The following is a 21894-nucleotide window of genomic DNA, read 5'->3' as shown; positions in this document are numbered from 1 at the left end:
CATTATTGTGAATTTTCATCCTCTTTATTTATATAAATATTTCTATCATCCTCAATTTTCAGATGAAGAAACTAGGTCACAGAGCAGATAAGTGGCTTGTCCAAGGAAATAGTCAGAGGCAAGACTAGCCTGCCAACTCAGGAGATTTTACTCCAGAGCCTGTGGACTTAGTCATTGAACTCTCTACCCTTTCTGAACACTATACTTAAACAATTAGTTTCATCCTTTAATGACCACAGTCCTCTCAAATCATGGTTCTTGTCTCTGTTGACAGGTATATATGTAACAATTAGAAGAATAGTAGATAACATTTATTACTACTTGATATGGGCCAGGCATTGGATTATGCAATTAATATACATTATCACATTTAATCCTCACAACTCTATGTGATAGACATTATCATTATTCCCATTTAAAAAATTAAAAACAACAGCAATAACAACATTAGGCCTTAGAGATGGTAATAAATTTACCCAAAGTCAGATAACTGGTAGATGGAAAGGCTGGGATTCAAATTCATTCTGACTTCTAAACCCAAGTGCCCACCTTTTATGCTATAAAGCCTCTATTTAATAGGTATAATATGTTGAATATAATTCTACAATAAATTGAGAGTATATTTTGCTAAAAATCTCATATGTTAAATATTGTTTTATATATTCAACGATAAATACCTTCTGAAACAAAAATTTTCCTTCATCATATACAAATGGTTGCAAATTAGCCAGAGACTTCTGAATGTGTTTGTGGTAGAGGATTTAAATTCATAATTTTTCCTATGCTCACTTTGGTAGATCTCTGTGCACTGCATGAAGAGGCTTTCTTACCCTCTGACTTCCTGTAGGGTTTAACCAAGGAGGAGTACTGGCAGGAAATCAGACAGAGGAAGGAAAGGACCCTTGGGGTATTTGTTTTGTTCCCTCAATCCCTGAGGGTCCTTGCATGCCAGATAAGCACAGAAGGTCACTGCTCAGGCCTCACGGTGATAACCTGGCCCTGTTACTAGCCCACAACTTTTGCGCTATATCTTATGAGTTCTCTACACCCTGTCCACCCTTGTAAGTCATTCCTTCACTAAATTCACTCAAATTACCCAATTTAGGTGTGCCATCTCTCTTCTATGCAAGGACCTGGGCTGATACAGAAGTGATCTGTTCTGGCATAGAACAAATTTCTTAATATTTCAGAAAAGGATATTTTCCCATACTATACGCATTCTTAATGTTCATATGTCTTTTTAGAAATAGCAAAAATGTGTACGTGTAATTACAAAGAAAAGGATGGGTAATATTAGAGCAAACACACTTTCATCGGACTCCTAATGTTGACTTTTCAAATTGGATCTAATATAAATCACTCATGACTCAGCTAATGTACATTTTTAACGCAAAATGAATGGAATGCACAAGCAAACCCATGATTACTGTGCACAAAAAACTATTTTGCTCACTTCAGCCATGTCAATTCCATCCTAATTGGGGTGTTTTGGGCACTTAAAGATTAGGTTTGCCTGAAGTATTTATGAGCCCAAACTAAATGTGCTTAATACCACTGGTTTTATAAACAGTCAAAGATAGCTAATCACTTATATTTATGAGATATGTGGTGAAGTATTCGCATAGCATGTCCTGGACAGGAAACTGTGGGGTTGAAGCACCTTGAGTGATCAGGAATATTAAGAAATAAGTATTCTAAATATTGGAGAGAATGTAAATTTACTGACAAAGTTTAAGATACTCTTTTAAAGACTTCATATAGCAATTCTATCTCTAACTATTTATCCTAAGAATAATCACAGATGTGTGTAAAAATTTATTTATCCATTTGTTCACTAAGACAATCAATATAAACACTCAGATAAAGGAATATGCAGTCATTAAAAATGATGCTATGGAAGAATGTATAATGGCATGGAAAAATATTTACAAAATATTCTAGGTGGAAAAAGCAGGTATTAAAATGATATGTAAGTGACATTTGGAACCAGTCAAGATGAAGAAAGCTGACTGCAGCCTATCATTCCCACTGAATACAACTAAAACTTCCAACAGAATACATAAACCAACCACCTGAGCACATTGAAAAGTACACATACCAAGTGTATTGGGAGTTAAAGTGAAAACTTGAATAAGGATCCATAATGGGTGAGGTTCATGGACTTTTATTTTCCTTTTTCTCTTTAGAATTGACTTGAGGGCAAGCTGAATCCTGGAATTGTGCAGCAAGCACGGATGGCAAAAACTCCAGGAGAAAAACCTTCCTCCCAGCCAGAGGTCTGGGAAAAAGACTCCTGTGTGCTGCAGATTTTGAAGGAGACTCTTTTTTTTTTCCACCTTTCATTTCTTTCCCAACCTTGCTTTGAGGCCAGGCCCAGTCAGAGCTGCACTGGAAACAGCACAAGTATCTAAAAACCCAAGAAAAACCCATCCTTCTAGACAGAGGAATTAGGAAAAGGCCTTCTTACAGAGGATTTTTTTTCTCTTGCTGCTTCTCTGTGAAGGATGCTCCAATTGTGTAGGACTGCATGACAGCATAGGAGGCTAAAATTCTGAGAGGAATCCATCTTTCTGGCCAGCAGAACCAATAAAAAGAGTGTCTAAGAGCTGGAGGGTATGGCAGAGATCATGCAGAGTAGAGAGCTGAAAAGAAGCAACTCCTAAGTCTGTGTTATAAATTGACATAAGCCCTGGACGTGCCTGGAACAAACCTAAAGAGGCATAGCAGAGGTGTCAAGACCTCAACTACCATAGAAAACATTACCGTAGTTCTAGACTAACACCTGAGTGGTGTAAGCTACAGTAAGATCCAAAAAGCATGGCAAAAATCTTTGAAAGTTCAGCTGACATCAGAACCACTATGAGACAGAGCATGAAGTCTAAACCTAACCTGGTTGACTGCCTCTTAATCTAACAGAAAAGCAAGTCAACATTTTCTAAAGGGCTTTAACAAGACCCAAAGTCTAACAACATAATATTCCAAGTGTTGAGGGTACATTCCAAAATAATTTGACATACAAAGAGCCAGAAATCTGATAAATACTCAAGAAAAAAGAAAATTAACAAACTCCAGTTCCAGGATGGCCCAGATGTTGGAATTATCAGGCAAGGTCTTTAGGGCAGCTCTTCAACAATCCCCCATAAGGTAAAAGGTGAACACTGCTTAAAAGAAGAAAGATAGACATGCTCAGTTGAGAAGCAGAAGCTATGAAGAAAATGGAAATTTTAGAACTGAAAAAGACAAAAGCTGAAATTTAAAAACTCACTGGATGTACTTAATAGCAGAATGCAGATAACAAAGGAAAGAGACAGTGAATTTGGAGACAGATCAATAGAAATTATACAACCTAAAGAACAAAGAGAAAAAAAAAAAACTGGGGAAAAAAAAAACAAACAACCCAAGTCCTCAGAAATCTGTGGGACAATAATCAAAAGGTCTGATATGAGTATCAATGGAGTCCCAAAAGAAGAGATAAAAGAGATAGATGGGTGCAGAAAGAACATTTGAAGAAATAATGACTGAAAATTTCTCAAATTGAATGAAAAATATCAGATTGCAAATTCAAGAGGTTCAGAAAATCCCTAACAGAATAAACTGATAAAAACATAGCCAGACACATCATAATCGAAATGTTGAAAACTAAAGATAAAGGGAAAAACTTAAAGAAAGTGAAAGGAAAACAACACATTACATTCAAAGCAGCAATGCTTTCCGAATAGGATCAAGATGGCGGAGCAGGAGGACGTGCACTCACTCCCTCCCTCTTGTGGGAGCACTGGAGTTACAACTGACTGCTGAACAATCATTGACAGAGGGACACTGGAACTCACCAAAAAAGACACCCCACATCCAGAGACAAGGGAGAAGCCGCAATGAGACAGTAGGAGGGGTGCAATCACGTTAAAATCAAATCCCGTAAATGCTGGGTGGGTGACTCACAAAATGGAGAATAGTTATACTGCAGAAGCCCACCCACTAAAGTGAGGGTTCTGAGCCCCAGGTCAGGCTTCCCAACCTGGGAGGCCAGCAACGGGGAGGAGGTATCCTCAGAAAATCAGACTTTGAAAGCCAGCGGAATTTGATTGCAGGACCTCCACAGGACTGGGGGAAACGGAGACTCCACTCTTGGAGGGCACACAAAAAGGTGTGCTCACCAAGACCCAGGAGGAAGGAGCAGTGACCCCATAAGAGACTGAACCAGACCTACCTGCTGGTGTTGGAGGGTTGCCTGCAGAGGTGGGGGGCAGCTGTGGCTCACCAAGGGGATGGGGACACTGGGGGCAGGGGTTCTGGGAAGTGCTCATGGGCGTGAGCCCTCCCAGAGTCCACCATTAGCCCCACCAAAGAGCCTGTAAGCTCCAGTGCTGGGTAGTCTCAGGCCAAACAACCAACAGGGTGGGAACACAGCCCCACCCTTTGGCAGACAAGCAGATTAAAGTTTTACTGAGCTCCGCCCACCAAATCACATTAAAGTTTTACTGACTCCCACCCACCCAGCCCTACCCACCATCAGTCCCTCCCATCAGGAAGCACCCACCAGTCTTCTAGATAGCTTCCTCCACAGGAGGGCAGACAGCAGGATCAAGCAGTGTCAGCAGTATTTAGTCTTGCAGAACTGAAAACCACAGCTACAGAAAGATAGAGAAAATGAAAAAGCAGAGGACTTTGTACCAGATGAAGGGACAGGAAAAACCCCCAGAAAAACAACTAAATGAAGAGGAGATAGGCACCCTGCCAGAAAAAGAATTCAGAATAATGATGGTGAAGATGATCCAGGACTTTGAAAAAAAACTGGATGCAAAGATCAAAAAGTTTACCAAAGACCTAGAAGAATTAAAGAGCAAACAAACAGAGATATGCAATACAATAACTGAAATGAAAAATACACTAGAAGGAACCAGTAGCAGATTAACTGAGGCAGAAGGGTGAATAAGTGACCTGGAAGACAGAATGGTGATAATCACTGAGGTGGAAAAGAATAAGGAAAAAAGAATGAAAAGAACTGAAGACAGCCTAAGAGACCTCTGGGATGATGTTAAACACACCAACATTCGCATTATAGGGGTCCCAGAAGGAGAAGAGAGAGAGAAAGGACCTGAGAAAATATTGGAAGAGATTATAGTTGAAAACTTCCCTAACATGGGAAAGGAAATAGCTACCCAAGTCCAGGAAGTACAGAGAGTCCCAGGCAGGATAAACCCAAGGAGAAACACACCAAGACATATAGTAGTCAAATTGACAAAAATTCAAGACAGAGAAAAGTTATTAAAAGCAACAAGGGAAAAATGACAAATAACATACAAGGGAACTCCCGTAAGGGTAACAGCTGATTTCTCAGCAGAAACTCTGCAAGCCAGAAGGGAGTGGCAAGATATATTTCAAGTGATGAAAAGGAAGAAACTACAATCAAGAACACTCTACCCAGCAAGGATCTCATTCAGATTTGACGGAGACATCAAAAGCTTTACAGACAAGCAACAGCTAAGACAATTCAGCACCACCAAACCAGCCCTACAACAAATGCTAAAGGAACTTCTCTAAGTGGGAAACATAAGAGAAGAAAAGGACCTACAAAAACAAAAACAAAACAATTAAGAAAATGGTAATAGGAACATACATATCGATAATTACCTTGAATGTAAATGGACTAATTGTACCAACCAAAAGACACAGACTGGCTGAATGGATAAAAAACAAGAGCCATATATATGCTGTCTCCAAGAGACCCACTTCAGACCTAGGCACACATACAGACTGAAAGTGAGGGGATGGAAAAAGATATTCCATGCAAATGGAAATCAAAAGAAAGCTGGAGTAGCAATACTCATATCAGATAAAACAGACTTTAAAATAAAAAATGTTACAAGAGACAAGAAAAGACATTACATAAAGATCAAGGGATCCATCCAAGAAGAGGAGATAACAATTATAAATATATATGCACCCAATATAGGAGCCCCTCAATACATAAGGCAAATGCTAACAACTATGAAAGAGGAAATGCAAGGCAGAAATAGAGACACAGATGTAGAGAACAAACATATGGACACCAAATGGGGAAAGCGGGGAGGGTTGGGGGGATGAACTGGGAGATTGGGATACCAAATTGTACACTCTAAATATATGCTGTTTATTGTCTGTTAACTGTATCTCAATAAAAGTTCTTTAAAAAAAATAAAAAGGCAGCAGTGCTTTGGATGACTGCAGATTTCTCAACAAAAATCACAGAGGCCAGATGACAGTGACACAACATCTTTTAAATGATAAAAGAGTTATTAACCAGAATTTTATACCTAGTGAAAATATCTTTCAGGACGGAAGGCAAAACAGAGGAACTCTTTGATTAAGGAAAGCTAAAGGAATTTATTGCCAGTAGATCTGTCCTTAAAGAAATGCTAAAAAAAAGTTCTCAGACTTATAGGAAATGGTATCAGAGGGAAATATGGACACAAGCACTGAAGGAAGAACAACAGAAATGATAAATATCTGGGTAAAAAATAATAGACTATTTTACTCTACTAAGTTATTTAAAATATGTGACTTGATAGCAAAACTTATAATATTGTCTTTGGAGTTCTCAAGTTATATGGATGTACTTAACATGACAACTATCACATAAAGTGGGGAGAGTAAAGTGATAAGGTTTGTATGTTTTAATTGAAGTGGTAAACTATTCACAGTACATTGTGTAAAGTGAGCTGTGTATATGGTAATCCCCAGAACAGCTACTAAAATAATAACACAAAGAGATAATCCAAATAGCCAGTAGTTAAATTAAAATGAATACTAAAAAATACTCAAATAATCCAGAAGAAGGCAGGAAATGAGGAATGAGGGGACAAAAACGGGTAAGAAAAAGAAAACAAATAATAAATGGCAGACCTAGTCCAACCATTTCAATAATTAAATTAAATGTAAATGGTACCCACTAAAGTATAGAGATTATCAAATGAAATTTAAAAACAAAGCTCAGTATGCTGTCAACAAAAAAAAATCCACTTTAAATACATCACTATAGATAAGACAAAAAAAAGATGAAAAAATATATAATCCAAATACTTATCAAAAGAAAGCTGGAGAAGTTATGTTAATATCAAGCAAAGCAGACTTTGGAACAAAGAAAATTATCAAGGAAATGGAAGTATATTTATAATCATAAAACAAACAATTCATCAAGGTATATTGCATTCCTAAATGTGTATGTACTTAATAATGTATATGCCCCAAGATATGTGAAGTAAAACTGATAAAACTGAAATGAGAAATAGACAAACCCACAATTATACTTGGAGACTTTAATGTTCCTCTCTAAGTTAATGAGAGAGCAAGCAGACAGAAAAATCAGCAAGATATAGGAGACTTGATCAACATTATTCAGTAACTTAATGTAATTGACATTTAAGGAACACTCCACCCAACAGGAGAAGAATATATATTTTTTTCAAGTGTACATGAAATATTAAACATGAGAGCCCATATTCTAGGCCATAAAGACAAACTTAACAAATTTAAAAGGACTGAAATCATGCAGATAATGATCTCTGATCATAATGGACTTAAACTAGAAACAAATGACAGAAAAATATTTGAGATATAGCCAAAAATGGGTAAATTAAACACCACATGTTTAAATAACCCACTGTAAAATAGAAAGACTCTGGTGGAGGCAAGGGTTATATGGGAAATCTCTCTACATTTCCCTCAATTTTGCTGTGAACCTAAAACTGCTCAAAAAAAAAAAAATCTTAATAATTTTAAATAGAAAGACTCAAAGGAAATTTAAAAACATTTTGAAGTGAATGACATTTGATAATCATTCACAAGTTTTAGTACAATTGATTATCAAATGTACTAAAACTTGTGAGATGCAACTAAAGTAGTACTTAGTATTAAATGTTTTAAAAGGAAAGATCTGATTTAATAAACAATCTGTTTCCACATTAAGAAACTAATAAAAGAAGAACCAACTAAACCCAAAACAAACAGAAGGGGAAAGTAATAAAGTTTAAAAACAGAAATCAATGAAAATGAAAACACAATAACAACAGGAAAAAAACAATGAAACCAAAAACTGATCGTTGAAAAAAATAAATAAAATTGAGACATCTTTAGCCACATTGATGAAGGAAAAAGAGATAAGACACAGATTCCCAATATCAGGAATGAAATGTGGTTATTACTACAGACCTAACAACAATAAAAGAAAGGTAAGGAGAGAATGTTGATATTAGATGAAATGGATCAACTCCTTGAAAGATATAAACTACCAAATCTCAATGAAAAAGAAAGAAATAATCTGAATAGCCCTATACCTTGAAATCAACCAAACTGAATTTTCAACAAAGAAAACTCCAGACCCAGTGGGTTTCATTTGTAAATTCTAACACAAATTTCAGGAAGAGGTAATAGCAATTCTACTCAATCTCTTCCAGAACATTGAGGAGGAATAAGGCTAGCATTACACTAATATCAAAGTCAGGCAAAGAGGGAAAAAAACCCAAAAACCTACAGACAAATATTCCTCATTAACACAGAGGTAAAATCAACAAAATGTCTGCAAATCAAATTCAGCAATACATAAAAAGGACAATATACCACAATCAAGTGCATTCACTCCAAGAATGTAAGACTAACATAATATCCAAAAATCAATCAATGTAATTCATTATATTAAGAGGGAAAAAAGCCATATGAACATATCAATAGATGCAATTAAAATCATATAACAAAATTCAACATCCATTCATGACATTTTTTTTAGAAAAGCTTCTCACTAAACAAGAAATAGAAGAAAATGTACTCAAACTGATAAAGGGAATATGCATAGCTAATATTATACTTAATTGCAAAAAAAGTTTCCCCTAAGAAAGAAATGACAAGAATATTTACTCTCATCACTTATGTTCAGTATCATCTTAGAAGTCTTAACCAATGCAATAAAACATGAAAAAGAAATAAAAGGCATGATGATTAGAAAAGAAGAAAACTGTCTATTAGCAGATGATATAATTATCTACATAAAAAAAGAAAACTTCAAGAAATCCACAACAAAGCTCCTAGAATGAATAAGTGAGTTAGCAAAATCATAGGATACAAGGTCAATATGCAAAAATCAAATGTATCTCTGTATAACAATAAACAACCAGAAAGTAAAATTTAACAAAACAATACTATTTGTTTCACTGAAGAGGATATACACATGGCAAGGAAGACATGAAAAGATGTGCAAGATTATTAGCCATTTGAGAGATGCAAATTATAACCACAATGAGATAGCATTACACACCAATCAAAATGGCTGAAATTTTAAAATACTGACAACATCAAATAACTGGCCATATGAGAGGAAACTGTATCATTCACATATTGCTGGTGGAAATGTAAAATGGTATAGCCATTCTGTGGTCCTGGACAGTTTCTTTTAAAACTATAATTGCAACCACCATACAACCCAGCAACTGCCCTCTTGGATATGTATGCCAGAGAAATAAAAACTTAGGTTCACATAAAAACCTGTATATGAATGTTCATAGCAGCTTTATTCACAATAGCTCAAAAGTGGACACTATCCAGCTGACTTTCAATGGATGAGTGGTAAAACAAAGTGTGGTACATCCAGACCATGAAATACCACTCGACAATGAAAAGGAACAAACTACTGACACATGTAACAACCTAAGTGAATCTCCAGGGACTTGTTTTGAGTAAAAAAAAGAGATAACTCCCAAAAGTCACATATATGATTCTATTTATATAATATTATTGACATAACAAAATCATAAAAATAGAAAACAAATTAATGGTTGCTAGAAGTCAGGAATCAGGCAAAGGGGGAAGGTAGATGTGGCCATAAAAGGGCTATGTGAAGTATCCTTGTGGTGATGAAACTGTTAAGTATCTTGACTGTTCCAATGTCAATATCCTGGTTGCAATATTATACTACAGCTATGCAACATGTTCCCATTGGGAGAAACTGAATAAAGCCCACACAGGTCTTCCTGTATTATTTCTTACAACTGACGTGACTCTACAATTATCTCAATAAAAGTGTCAGTTAAATATAAAAGTTTTAAAAAAAGGCTAGTTTCTAAAAGTACCATTTATAATAGCGCTAATAAAAAGAAAACACTTAGGTATAAATCTAACAAAATATGTACAGAAGCTATATGCTGAAAACTACAAAACACTGATGAAAGAAATCAAAACCTAAATAAATGGAGAGATATATCATGTTCATGAACTGGAAGAGTAAATATTAAGCTCTCAATTTTCCCCAAATTGTTCTATAGATTCAGTGAAATCCCACTCAAAAATCCCAGTAGGATTATTTACGGATATTGACAAGAGCATTCTAAAATTTGAACAGAAGCAAAGTATAGAATAGCCTAAACAAATTTTGAAAAAGAGCAAAGTTGGAGGACTCTACTTGCTTTTAAGACTTATGATGAAACTGCAATAATCAATACAGTGTGGTACTTGTGAAAAGACCCATTGGTGGAACAGAATGCAGTCCAGAAACAGTCCCACAATGCAGTCAATTGATTTCCAACAGGAGTGCAAAAGCAACTGAATGGTGAAAGAACAGTCTTTTCAAGAAATGGTGCTGGAACAACCGTACATCGATATCCAGAGAGAGAGAGAGAGACACTCAGCTCTACCTCACATCTTATACAAATAACTCAAAATGGATGACAGACCTAAATGTAAAACCTAAAATTATAAAACTTATAAAAGGAAATAGAGGAGAAACTCCTTGTGACCTTGGGTTAGGTAAAAGTTCTTAGGTAAACATTAACGGCACATTCCATAAAAGAAAAAAATTAACTGGATGTCATCAAAATCATAAACTTTTGCTCTGCAAAAGACAGTAGAGAACTTCCTCAATTTACCATGGCGTCACATCCTGATAAATTCATGGTAAGGTGAAAATATTGCCTAAGTTGAAGATGCGTTTAATACACACAACCTACTGAACATCATAGCTTAGCCTAGCCTGCCTTAAACGTGCTCAGAATACTTACATTAGCCTACAGCTGGGCAAAATCATCTAATCCAAAGCCTATTTTATAATAAAGTGTTGACTATCTCATGTAATTTACTGAATACTCTACTGAAAGTGAAAAACAGAATGGTTGTAAGTGTATTGGTTGTTTACCCTCCTGAATGCATCGCTGACTGGGAGCTGGGGCTCGCTGCCCTGCCCAGCATCACAACAGCATATCGTACTGCATATCACCAACACAAGAAGAGACCAAAATTCAACACTGGAAGTACACCTTCTACTGAATGTGTATCGCTTTCATACCATCAAAAAGTCGAAAAATCATAAAGTCAAACCACTGTAAATTGGGGCCTGTTTATACTAACAAAATGTAAAGATACCCTAGACAGGGAGAAAATGTTTGCAAATCACGTATTTGACAAAGAACTATTTGGCATACACAAAAACTCTCAAAGCGTAACAATAAGAAAACAAGAAATGGGCAGAAGATTTGAACAGGCCCTTCGTAAAGAAGATACATGTATGATGAGAATGCACGCGAAAAGAGGCTTAATATCATTAGTCATGAGGAAAATGCAATGAGATACCACTGCACACCTATTAGAATAGCTAAAGTAGAAGAAAAACTGACAGTGCCACACACTGACGAGGACTCAGAGCAACTGGAACTCTCACACATTGCCAATGGCAGTGCAACACAGCATAGCCACACTAGGAAACAGTGGGGCTGTTTCTTATCAAGTTAAACCTATATTTGCTGTGTAACCAAGCGATCCCACTCCCAGGAAAAATAAAAACTCATGTTCATACAGAAACTTGTATGCAAATATTTACAGCAGCTTTTCTCATAATCACCCCAAACTAGAAAAATCTCAAATGCACTTCAGTTTATGAGTCAATCAACAAAGTGACACATCAATACCATAAAATACTACTCAGCATTAAAATGGAACAAACTGTGGATACACACAGCAACAGGGAGGAACGCGAAATGTATTATGCTAAACGAAAAGGGCCAGACTCAAAGGCCGTATGCTTTATAATATTTTTCTAGAAAAGGCAAAACTCTAAGGACAGAAAACAAACCTCTGGTTGTTAAGATTCAGGGGAGGGTTTGACTATAAAGGGACAGCACAACGGAATATTTTAATATTTGTAGGTGACTGTGGTGGTGGCCACCATGCATCTGTCAAAACTCAGAACTGCACACCAAAAAGAGTGCATTTTGGTGTATATTAATTTAAAAAGACAAATTTACACAAAGCATGTGTATATATTGAATTTTTGTTTTAAAGAAAAGTATATACATGGCTCAAAAGGCAAATGCCAAAATACTAACATTGGTCTCTCTTTTAATTTAAATACAATTTAAAAATAATTTTTATAAAGAATATGATTTCTCTGAAATCTGAACATATAAATGTGCACACACATATATACATATATATATGCAGTCTGACTTTCCACCTATGTGTGTTTCTGTGTGTTCATGAAGTTCTGAAGTAAATACTATCTTTAAGCACTAAAATGTTACGATGCACAGAAAATTAGGGATAATTAAGATGGAATATATTTGCTTCCCTATGGTTTCCGGTACTGTACAAATGTGCTGGAATTCTATGTATTGCTCTTGAAATTAAATTTTTAAGTTATAACACAGCCTGACAGGTCTAAATATAAGTCAATATGAAAGGGCTAGACCACTGTCTCACTGACTTCCTCGAATTCCATGCTACTAAAGCACTGTCATGAACACATGCCATTTGCTCAAGGTTCAAAATGACAGCATTCTTGCCACTTGGTGAATTCAAGCAATTTCTCTGGTGATTCCTGATTCGTCTGTCTTGATCCAGCCTGTCGAAGCAACACTGCATACCCTGCGGCCCTCCATGATGGTGCTGATCCAGAGGCCTCTCACGTGCAGAGAGAGGTCTGTGCTCACTGTCCTCTGGCAGGACTAGCCTGCAGGTGAGACAGGGCCCCTTTAACCGTCTAGCCACAGACAGCTAGACACAAAAGAAAGCTACGTTGTTATGGAATCCTAAGCAGTAAGATATTTCCAAGCATGCCTGGATCACAGGAACATGTGATTCAATATGGAAAATTGTACTCTTGTTCACACTTCCAGAGAAACAAATGACATTTCAGGAGAACACAGAGAAACAAATGAAAGCCTCAAGAGCAGCTACCAATTTTGCTAAATGTTATACCAGACATGGGGGATGGCAGAGATGGGAAAAGAAGTGACCTCAACATGGTCAGATGACTCTGTAATTTCAATAACATTTGCAACTAAGAAAGGGAATGAGTGATTATATCATCAACTATTTTCCCGACTTTGACAAAACCAGGCCCCTATTTTATGTTTGATCCAAAAGGAACACTTTCAGAGAGGGGGAAGACGACTCTATGCAAAGCATTATACTCAAAATTCTTCTCCCAGGTTAGGGAAAAGCATAATTTAATCCTTAAAGTTATGTGCATTTTAGGCTCAAGTCTGATTATACTGAAAAAAAATCTGCAGTTTCACCCTCTTTGTATAATATCCAAGAAAAAAAAAATCCATAAAAAACACCATCTAATTTTGTTCAGACTACTCAATGAACTACTGGCCTTCACATGGCACTCTGTGGTTTTGCCTGGCAAAACCATAGTTACATAATGGTATATAGAATCTCTTCTCAAGATATTTTATTTCCTATTTAAAATTAAGCCATGGACTGGAGTCAAGAATATTTTAAGTATATAAGTAAATATAAGACAAACTCAAATGCATCATTTAGTATACTTACACAACTTATTCTTTTAAACATTTTTAAAGGTCAAAAATTCTTAGTGTGTCTAAAAGCAAAAAATGTATCCTCCAGGTATACTTGACCATTTCCTGCTCTTTGAACACCCCAAGCTTTTCAACATCTGAGCCCTTATTTATCCTGCTCACTCTGTGGTTTTCTCAAATTCTTTTGCAAAATGGATTTAGATAACAGAAATAAGTACCCATATTATATTATCTTAAGCCTCTGCCAAAATGCCTTCACCCAGTCAAAACAGAAGACCATGCCTTTGGCTTTCATAAAATCATAATGTAAAAAAACATCAACTATAAGAATATTTCTATAGATAACCTGCTAGAAAACAATCAATGGCATTATCTGCTATGGTACCGATATCATTTATATGACTAGCTGAGTGATAAATAACATGGCAAAGTCAGTGCCTGGAAAGAACTGTATTTTTCCTGACAAATTGTTATGCTTCCTTTATTCCAACAGTAGAGACAACACAATGAAATGTGTATTCTCTTTCACCTGATTTCCCTGAAGATTAGCCAAACCTGTTTCTCAATTACAACAAATAGCCTTGGTGCCAAAAAATAGTATCGGCGCCAAATACATATTTTTCTCTTTTATTTTAAAGTTCTATTTTTTTACAACATGTTTTTAACTATGTCATGGTAAAAGTGACATAATTAAATATATTTTGAAATATGTTTAAATATGTTTTAAATATAGAAGGCAGAATTAATATATGAAGGCTGTGTCCTACAAGCTATCTCATGTTAAATTACAAAACAAAAACAGCATGGCCCACAACGGCATTTTTCAAAGTAAAATGTGCAAAAGAATCACCTGGTGACCTTATTAACAGGTAGATTCTTATTCAGAAGGTCTGGGGTGAAGCTGGAGGTTCCATATTTCTACCAGGCTCCCAGATAAGATCGCTGCTGGTCCCCACATCACTCTTTGAGGAGGCAGGGCCTCACTAATGCTCTGCCCATGCATGAGTGGAAAGTCAGTATAGGAGGAACAATGAACATAATGGAGCCCTAAGATATGATAACCCTCAAAATGGCGAGGGCCGCAAACTAGAGCAAATGGGATCATCACATTTCCATTTCAACCTTTAAAAATCAAAGTGTTTTAAATCCAAAATCAACATTAATTTTTTATAACAAATGTCCAGTTCACGTTTTTCAAAGAAGTTGATTCTTACTCGTGTGTTAGACATTCTACCATACAGAGCTGAATAAAATTCTGGTTGATATATTTCAAACAAACAAAAAAAAACACCATAGTATTTAGAATGGTTTTAGGAGGAATGGGACAAGAAAAGAATACTCATTGAACATTTGGAAAGTTTCCATTTATTCAAATGCTTACTAAAAGCCCATTGTATTCTAGTACTACTTTGAGGCCTCAACCTCCAGTTCCTTTCTTCTTTTAATTTATTTATGTTGGTTTGATTCTGATTCTTCATTTCTATTATTTGGGAGGACAATTATTATATAACAGGAAATTTATCTGATTAGTGAACAAATGAATGAATCTGCATCATTTGAAGAAAATTCATCAGCTCTGATACTGGTTAAGAAAATATTTCAACATCAGTCAGTTTAATTTTTTTTTTCCTTTCCAGCTTATCTCCAGTTAAGAGTATTCCTCCTGGCATGGCGTGTTGCACAATGATAATTTCTAAAATACCTCACAGTAAAGAAAAGGCCTAGTTTTCCCAAAGGTATTCAGTTTTTGTAGATTCTCATACTGCCCATTGTCATGTCTCCTCAGCGTAGTTTCATGGATGCAGGAGGCAAAATCCTGTATTTTGGCTAAAACTAAAATTAACCAGTTATCTAATACACATAAAGAACTAGCTGAGTCACCACATAAGTACAACATTTAAGGGTTTTTTCTAGGTCACAGGATTTAGAGCCAAGTGTACTAGTTTTCTATTGCTGTTGCAACGAATTACCATAAATTTAGTGGTTTAAACACAAATTTATTATTTTATAGTTCTGGAGGTCAGAAGTCGAAAATGGGTCTCACTGGGCTAAAATTAAGGTGTCAGCAGAGCTGTGTTCCTTCTGGAGGCTCTAGAGGACAATTTATTTCCTTGCCCTTTCCAGCTTGTAGACACCTCCCACATTCCTTGGCTCTTGGCCCCTTCCTCCATCTTCAAAGCCAGAAATGTTGCATCTCTCTGACTTTCTTCTACCATCACATCTTCCTCCAAATGACTCTCCTCTTCTGCCTCCCTCCACTTTTAAGAAACCTTGTGGTAACATGGATGATCTGGGCAAATCTCCCTATTTGAAGGTCAGTTGATTAGCAACTTTAACTCCTTTGCCATGTAACCTAACATACTCACAGGTTCCAGGGCTCAGGATGTAGACATTCTTCGGGGGCCTATTATTCTACCTATCATGCCAAGACAGTATTCCATTTCCATTTACTAAGTAGAATTTTCCTGAAGCACTTTTAGTTCTCTTACAATTCTTAGATTCTAGGAAAAGAAGCTCTTGGGGAATAACAATAACAGGATAAGATTACTGATAGCAATTACTTGCATTTCAGTTTTTAACCAAGAGCTCTGACTCTATTGGGATGATTCTCATACTCTTAGAAAGATACAGATATATCTCGAATGGCCCCTGCCACAGAACCATATGCTCCTGGATACATGTTGCCTGAGATTCCTGAGCTACATTCCGGTAAACTGATGCCACGGATCATAGAGTCAGACTGTGGCCACCAGGATAAACGTCCTGACTTTATTCGAGTTGGCTAGAAAAAGGGCCTTCTCACTGAAATTTTGAGAGGCTAAACCCTCTTCCAAAATTGCTCTAATGAACTTACAATCACTAAAAGTGTCCAAAGCACTAAGTAATAAAGTTTTGTCAATTTATTTTTTAACACACAAAAAATGAAAAGTTAAATGGGTAACTTACAGTAGTCTCATCTTTTCATGCCAATAGTAGGGATGGACAGGCTAGTTGTTTTAACAGCTGTACAATGCTTAAGCTCCAAAGACTCTAAATCTCTAATAACAAAAAGAATAACTCTCTGCTTGAGTGTTTCTCTGAATATATTCTAGACATACTTTCTCACAGGAACCCTCGATGAAAGGTTTATTATATTTCAATCAGAAGCCACAGAGATAAAAAGTTTGAATGACTGGCTGAAGGCCCTATACAAACTGAATCTAAATATGAAACAAAGTTAAAGTTTCAAACTTGAATTTATGGCCTGAATTCTGATAGACAAAAATATATTTGTGGTGATTATTATCTAAAATAGGCAGGTCCAACCACCATATGCTAAGATATAAAGTGTATGACAGATTAAGTGGAGTCAGACTGGCTCTGCTACAGTTTCATGTCACTCAAAGGTTATGAGAGGTACACTGTTTCTCCAGAGTCTTGTTTTATAACACACAGTAAGCAATGCCAATGTGAGAAGTTGTCACCTCTCCCGTGGGTTAACGATACCCTACACTTCTACCCCTCTCACCTGCTGATCCCCTCCCTTACACCCGCAAAACTGTATCTAATGCAACGGTGCTTCTGAGAACTGTTCATCGTTCCTATGGTTCTCGTGGGGTTTCCATCAGTATTTCAGCACAGTGCTGTTTCTTGACAACACTCAAATGGGCCAGGTCAAAGTGAGATCGGGAGGACAGGATAAGGTAGTGATCCAAAAGAAGTTTTGTTCACATAGCCAGTAAAAGAATTCTCAAAATCTATGCACATAGTTTAAAATAACATCCAAATATTTTTAATGTAAGTTTGAACAGTTGAAAAGGGGACATGATTTCTAACGTTCTGATATATATTTATAAGAACCTCAGGGCTGCAGGTTTCACTCAGTCGATGGACATCCACATAACATAAAATGTAGAGCCAATCTTCAATGACGAGCCAATCAACCCAAGAAGGCTATTTGTCAAGATAATCCTGACTTTGTTTTTCAATCAAATATGAAGATAGTTCTAGTGACAATCGTCTATCTTCTGGATGCTAAGAGGAACAGACAAATATAGCACAGAGCCTTGCCACGTGCTTGTCCCTTGGATGAACGGGACAGAAAAAAGGAGAACTGGCAGGCAACACTCGCGTTCAGAGACAGACCAGTTTCAAGAAAGAGCTGGAAGTTGAGGAACTGAAAATTGAACCCCCTGAAACACCCTATGTCCTGGTCAGTCTTGATGCCCAGTTTGGAGAGTGCTGGGAAAAAGGACTTAAATTCCTCTCTGACAGTATCTAACATGATACAAATTTAAAATGGTATTTCTTTACAAAAAACCCTCTGACTGCGTATCTCTGAAGGATCCTAAGCCCTTGGAAATATCTTAAAACAGTATCAAGTTCTCTTCATCAAAATGAAAAGTCAACACTTAGAGATTACAATCTTGCTTGTGTAGCCACTCTCATGCATAATCTTGGATGGGCAAGTTCTGGCGATCCATTTTCTCTAGTCCTTAGAACTCCTGGCTTTTGTTTTAATTCTCTGTCCATACTCGACAATCTTTTAAGTGTGTGTTTGAGTCAGGCTTAGTCACCTTTCACCCTCAAGTTCCTAGGTTCCACCTCATGTCCTTACTGGGTCTTATGCTCACGCTGTGCTTCTCTGGCCCTTTTAGTGCCAGAAGTGGACACGCTGTTAAAAAACAAAGCAAAGAGAAAACGTGCAATTGCCAAGGCCATCATGTTGTGACAATAGAGGAACTGCTTATGCAAACTACTGCAAACTTTTATACGGGAAGATAGGGAAAAGTATAAGGTCACACTGCAAATGCATTTTGAAAATCTCTCTCTTCTAATGTTTCGGGAGGAAAGGTTGGAAGTAAATTACTGACAATGGGCAAAAAACAGATGCAAAGAAGACAACTTTATTAGGTGATTTCTCTTCTTTATGAGGAGCTTTCTCTTCTTTGTTAGGAGGACAGTCCTTTCAGAGGAAGCTCCAAGTAATTCGACAACACCCAGCTTCCTTCAGCCGCTGCAACTTGATCCCACGGTGGGTGCTCTGCGAAGCACCTTGGGGGCGAACGGGGCTGAGGCCGCTCAGGATCAAGGTCCTCCGATCCATTTGCTAAGTTGAGAATCTTCCCGTGTCACCTCTTAGAAGCAGGTGTGTGTTCCCCTCCAAAGAGCCCACCACCTGGCTTCGCCCCACCGCCACTCGTGCCCCAGCTACCAGGTAATGTTGGGAGCTTCAGAAGGTGCTGCTGCCGAGGCAGCCGGGCCTTTAGACGCAGTCACTGGGGAAGAGGCGAGGAACAGGGGTGGGTGCTGGAGGCACGCGCGCAGGTGCCCGGTGCACCCACGAATACACGCAGGCTCCGGGGTGGGGGAGGACAGCGGAGGGGGAGGGGGCATGGCCTTACCAGATCAATGAACGTCAGGAATTTCCAGCTCCCTCCGTAGGTCTGGTGCGAGGGCATTTCGATGGCCTTGTAGTTGCACAGGATAGAGCAGTAGGACAGCAGGATGGCCACCCGCAGCACCTGGCAGGGGACAAGCGCCATGTTCGCGAGAGGCCTGGACGGGCTCGGCGGCGAGGAGGGCGGGCGGCGCTGGGCTCGGGCGGGCGCCGTGAGAACTTCGGCCGCGGGCGGGGCGAGGGGAGGCGGGACGCGCCCCGCGGGGTTGGCAGGACCGCGAGTGCGCGGGCGACCGCGCGGGCGGGGCGGGGCGGCGTGTGCGGGCACCGGCGGCGGCCGGGTGGGCGGCGTGGCGTCAGCTCTTTCGTCATCTCCGTCATTCTGCTCTTGCCTTCGCGGGCCGCCGACACCCGGCCGGGGGCGACCCCTCACAGTCCCGGGAGCGGAGGGGCGGCCTCTGAGGGCCACCGGGGCTCGGGGAGCGCGCGCCGGGCTCCGGGAGCCGCCGCCGGTGGCATCTGCCGGGCGAGGGGGCGCGCGCGGGGCTGGGCACCGGGGGCCGGGGACCCGCACGGAGGGAGGGGGACCCCCGTGCGGGCGAACGGTCCAGCCCGGGGGCTTGCTGGCCGAGTGGCACCGGTGGGGGCGCGCTCGTGGGGTGTAAACCCGTGAACCGGGGCCCCCCGAGGGACTTGCTTTATTTTGGGTCCAGTTGGGATTTTAGTGTTAGACTTACTGTTAATAACTATGAAATTCGCTTATTCTATTCCAGTGGGGAGACTGCCCTGCCATTTCCACAGGAGATTTATAAATATCTTATCACTGTATAACAAGACGTACTATGAACTGTGGACAAGAGATTTAGAAATAAAACGTTATAAAGAAAAGAGTGTCAGATAACAGTTTTTATTACAAGACTGCCTTCAGCTTGAAAGCAAATCATTCTGAGTCTGGATGTAAAACTCGTGTGTGTGATTTAACACGAATCTTTTGAGGGTTAAACTGGTTTTGCCCTTTTCCTTATTTATTTTTTTCCTACACTACAATACCAGGACTTAATGGAAGGAAAATGAATATAAATTTGATTCCCTCCGCCTTCCAGTAAATGTCACGTTAAAGTTGCTTCAGTCTGTGGGCAGCATCGCATTTCAGCTAACCAGATGCAGGGTCAGATCATGAAAAGACAACATGGGTATTTCCTGTGGACCCAGTTAAAACAGGTGTCTTCTGCAAATAGTCTCTGAGTCAAGGAATATGGAGTGAGGAGGCAGGGAAAGCAGAGTGTTAAGAGGTAAAGTAGCAACTCATGAATGTTTTCCTGAATTTTTCCAGCTAAGCTCTTAACCAAAATAAACTCAGTAGATATTTTCTAATTGGCCTTATAATTATACTAATAGAAATTAACGTACCCCAAATCAAGATAGTTCCAAGAAGATTTTACTAGCATAAAACTATTCATTATTGGTGATTTCTAGTTTTATCTTCATGTAAAAGTTGGGTGCATTTTTAAAAATTGTGTGTCCATACTACATGTTAATAAGACTGCAAAATTAAAAAGTTAGATCTACTGAAGATCTATCTTACTAAGTCCTTAATAAAGTTTTGAATTCATGTGATATCCTTAAAATTTGATATACCTTCCTACCTTGCGATTTAGAAAGTCATAAATAAGACTCCCCATCCCAGCTTTAAAAAATATAATATTTGTATGAAGCCATTTAAAATTTTATTCTGTAGTCAGTTTCTTTTTGAGTGACTATAACACTCAGAAGTGTTTTGAACCTATTCTAATGGGCTTGCTTTTGTTATTTGTTATTTGCTAACCACAATAAGATAATGAGTTTTGTGGGCTTTAAAAAAAAATGAAACATTTGCATAAACATTGACTCGAATATTTTATGAATATGTCAGTCTACAATTTTTGGAACATCTTGATAATTATTTATGAACATGTCCAGGTTGCTTTTTTTTCTTTTTAGACCATTATCTAGTAATCTTAGATATGTTTCACGTTTGTGAAAAAAAATTAACCTACACACAGATTGTGTTTTTATAGTGTAAATAATTCAGTGCAGTATTGCATTTAAAACTTCAGTCTGTGGAAGGTAATCCTTTTTTATGAACTATAATACATTAATCACTGATAAGTTTTACATGATTCCATATTTGAGTTAGAAAATACTGTTTTTCATTGTACACTGTACAGAAGAACTATCCACGTGTCACTTTTTTAGCTTTTTCATTCTGCCCCACAATGAGTGGGGATAGAGAATAGCCTTGTCCAGTTGAGTTTCATGAAAACATGATTCCCAAGGAAAGATTTCAAGACCCTGTTTTAGCTTCTAGTTACACTAGCATTACTTTGATTATTGTTAATAGTTCTTACTCTTGGTTCATATATGGGCTCAAGATATTCTTCCTTAACTTCTTTTTTTGTTTTTTCTAAGGGCAAGAGCTTCTAACACATTGATGATGATAGTCCCTACTAATTTGGAAATAAGGACCCTCTGTTTCCCTTACATTGTATTCCACCAAGCCAAGTTCCTATAGCCATAAGTATTTGCTTAAAATTCGGGAGGAAGAATTGTGTTTATGCATATCCTTATAGTACTCAATGTTTATGCATTTCCTTTGGTTCTCTGTTTACAATAGATAAGCATTTTCTAACAATATCAATGTATTTGAACAGATTATTTTTCTGGCTTCACATTTGTCTTCACCACAAGGGTAGA

At 38.0% G+C, this 21894-nt stretch overlaps 1 protein-coding gene across 1 annotated transcript in view; it reads right to left on the bottom strand.

Annotated features, from left to right (window-relative positions):
* AIG1 (androgen induced 1) overlaps positions 1-19533 on the bottom strand; it is a 241259-nt gene extending 221726 nt beyond the window's left edge. The window contains 2 exon segments of the mRNA XM_057738026.1: positions 19166-19443; positions 19446-19533. Coding sequence (XP_057594009.1) covers positions 19166-19443; positions 19446-19533 — 366 coding nt within the window.
* Between the last annotated feature and the right edge of the window lie 2361 nt (positions 19534-21894).

Source organism: Hippopotamus amphibius, chromosome 6 (genome assembly GCF_030028045.1).
Source record: "Hippopotamus amphibius kiboko isolate mHipAmp2 chromosome 6, mHipAmp2.hap2, whole genome shotgun sequence".
NCBI lineage: Eukaryota > Metazoa > Chordata > Mammalia > Artiodactyla > Hippopotamidae > Hippopotamus > Hippopotamus amphibius.
The sequence above is the reverse complement of the archived record's forward strand: the minus strand, read 5'-3'. Positions and strand labels throughout refer to the sequence as shown.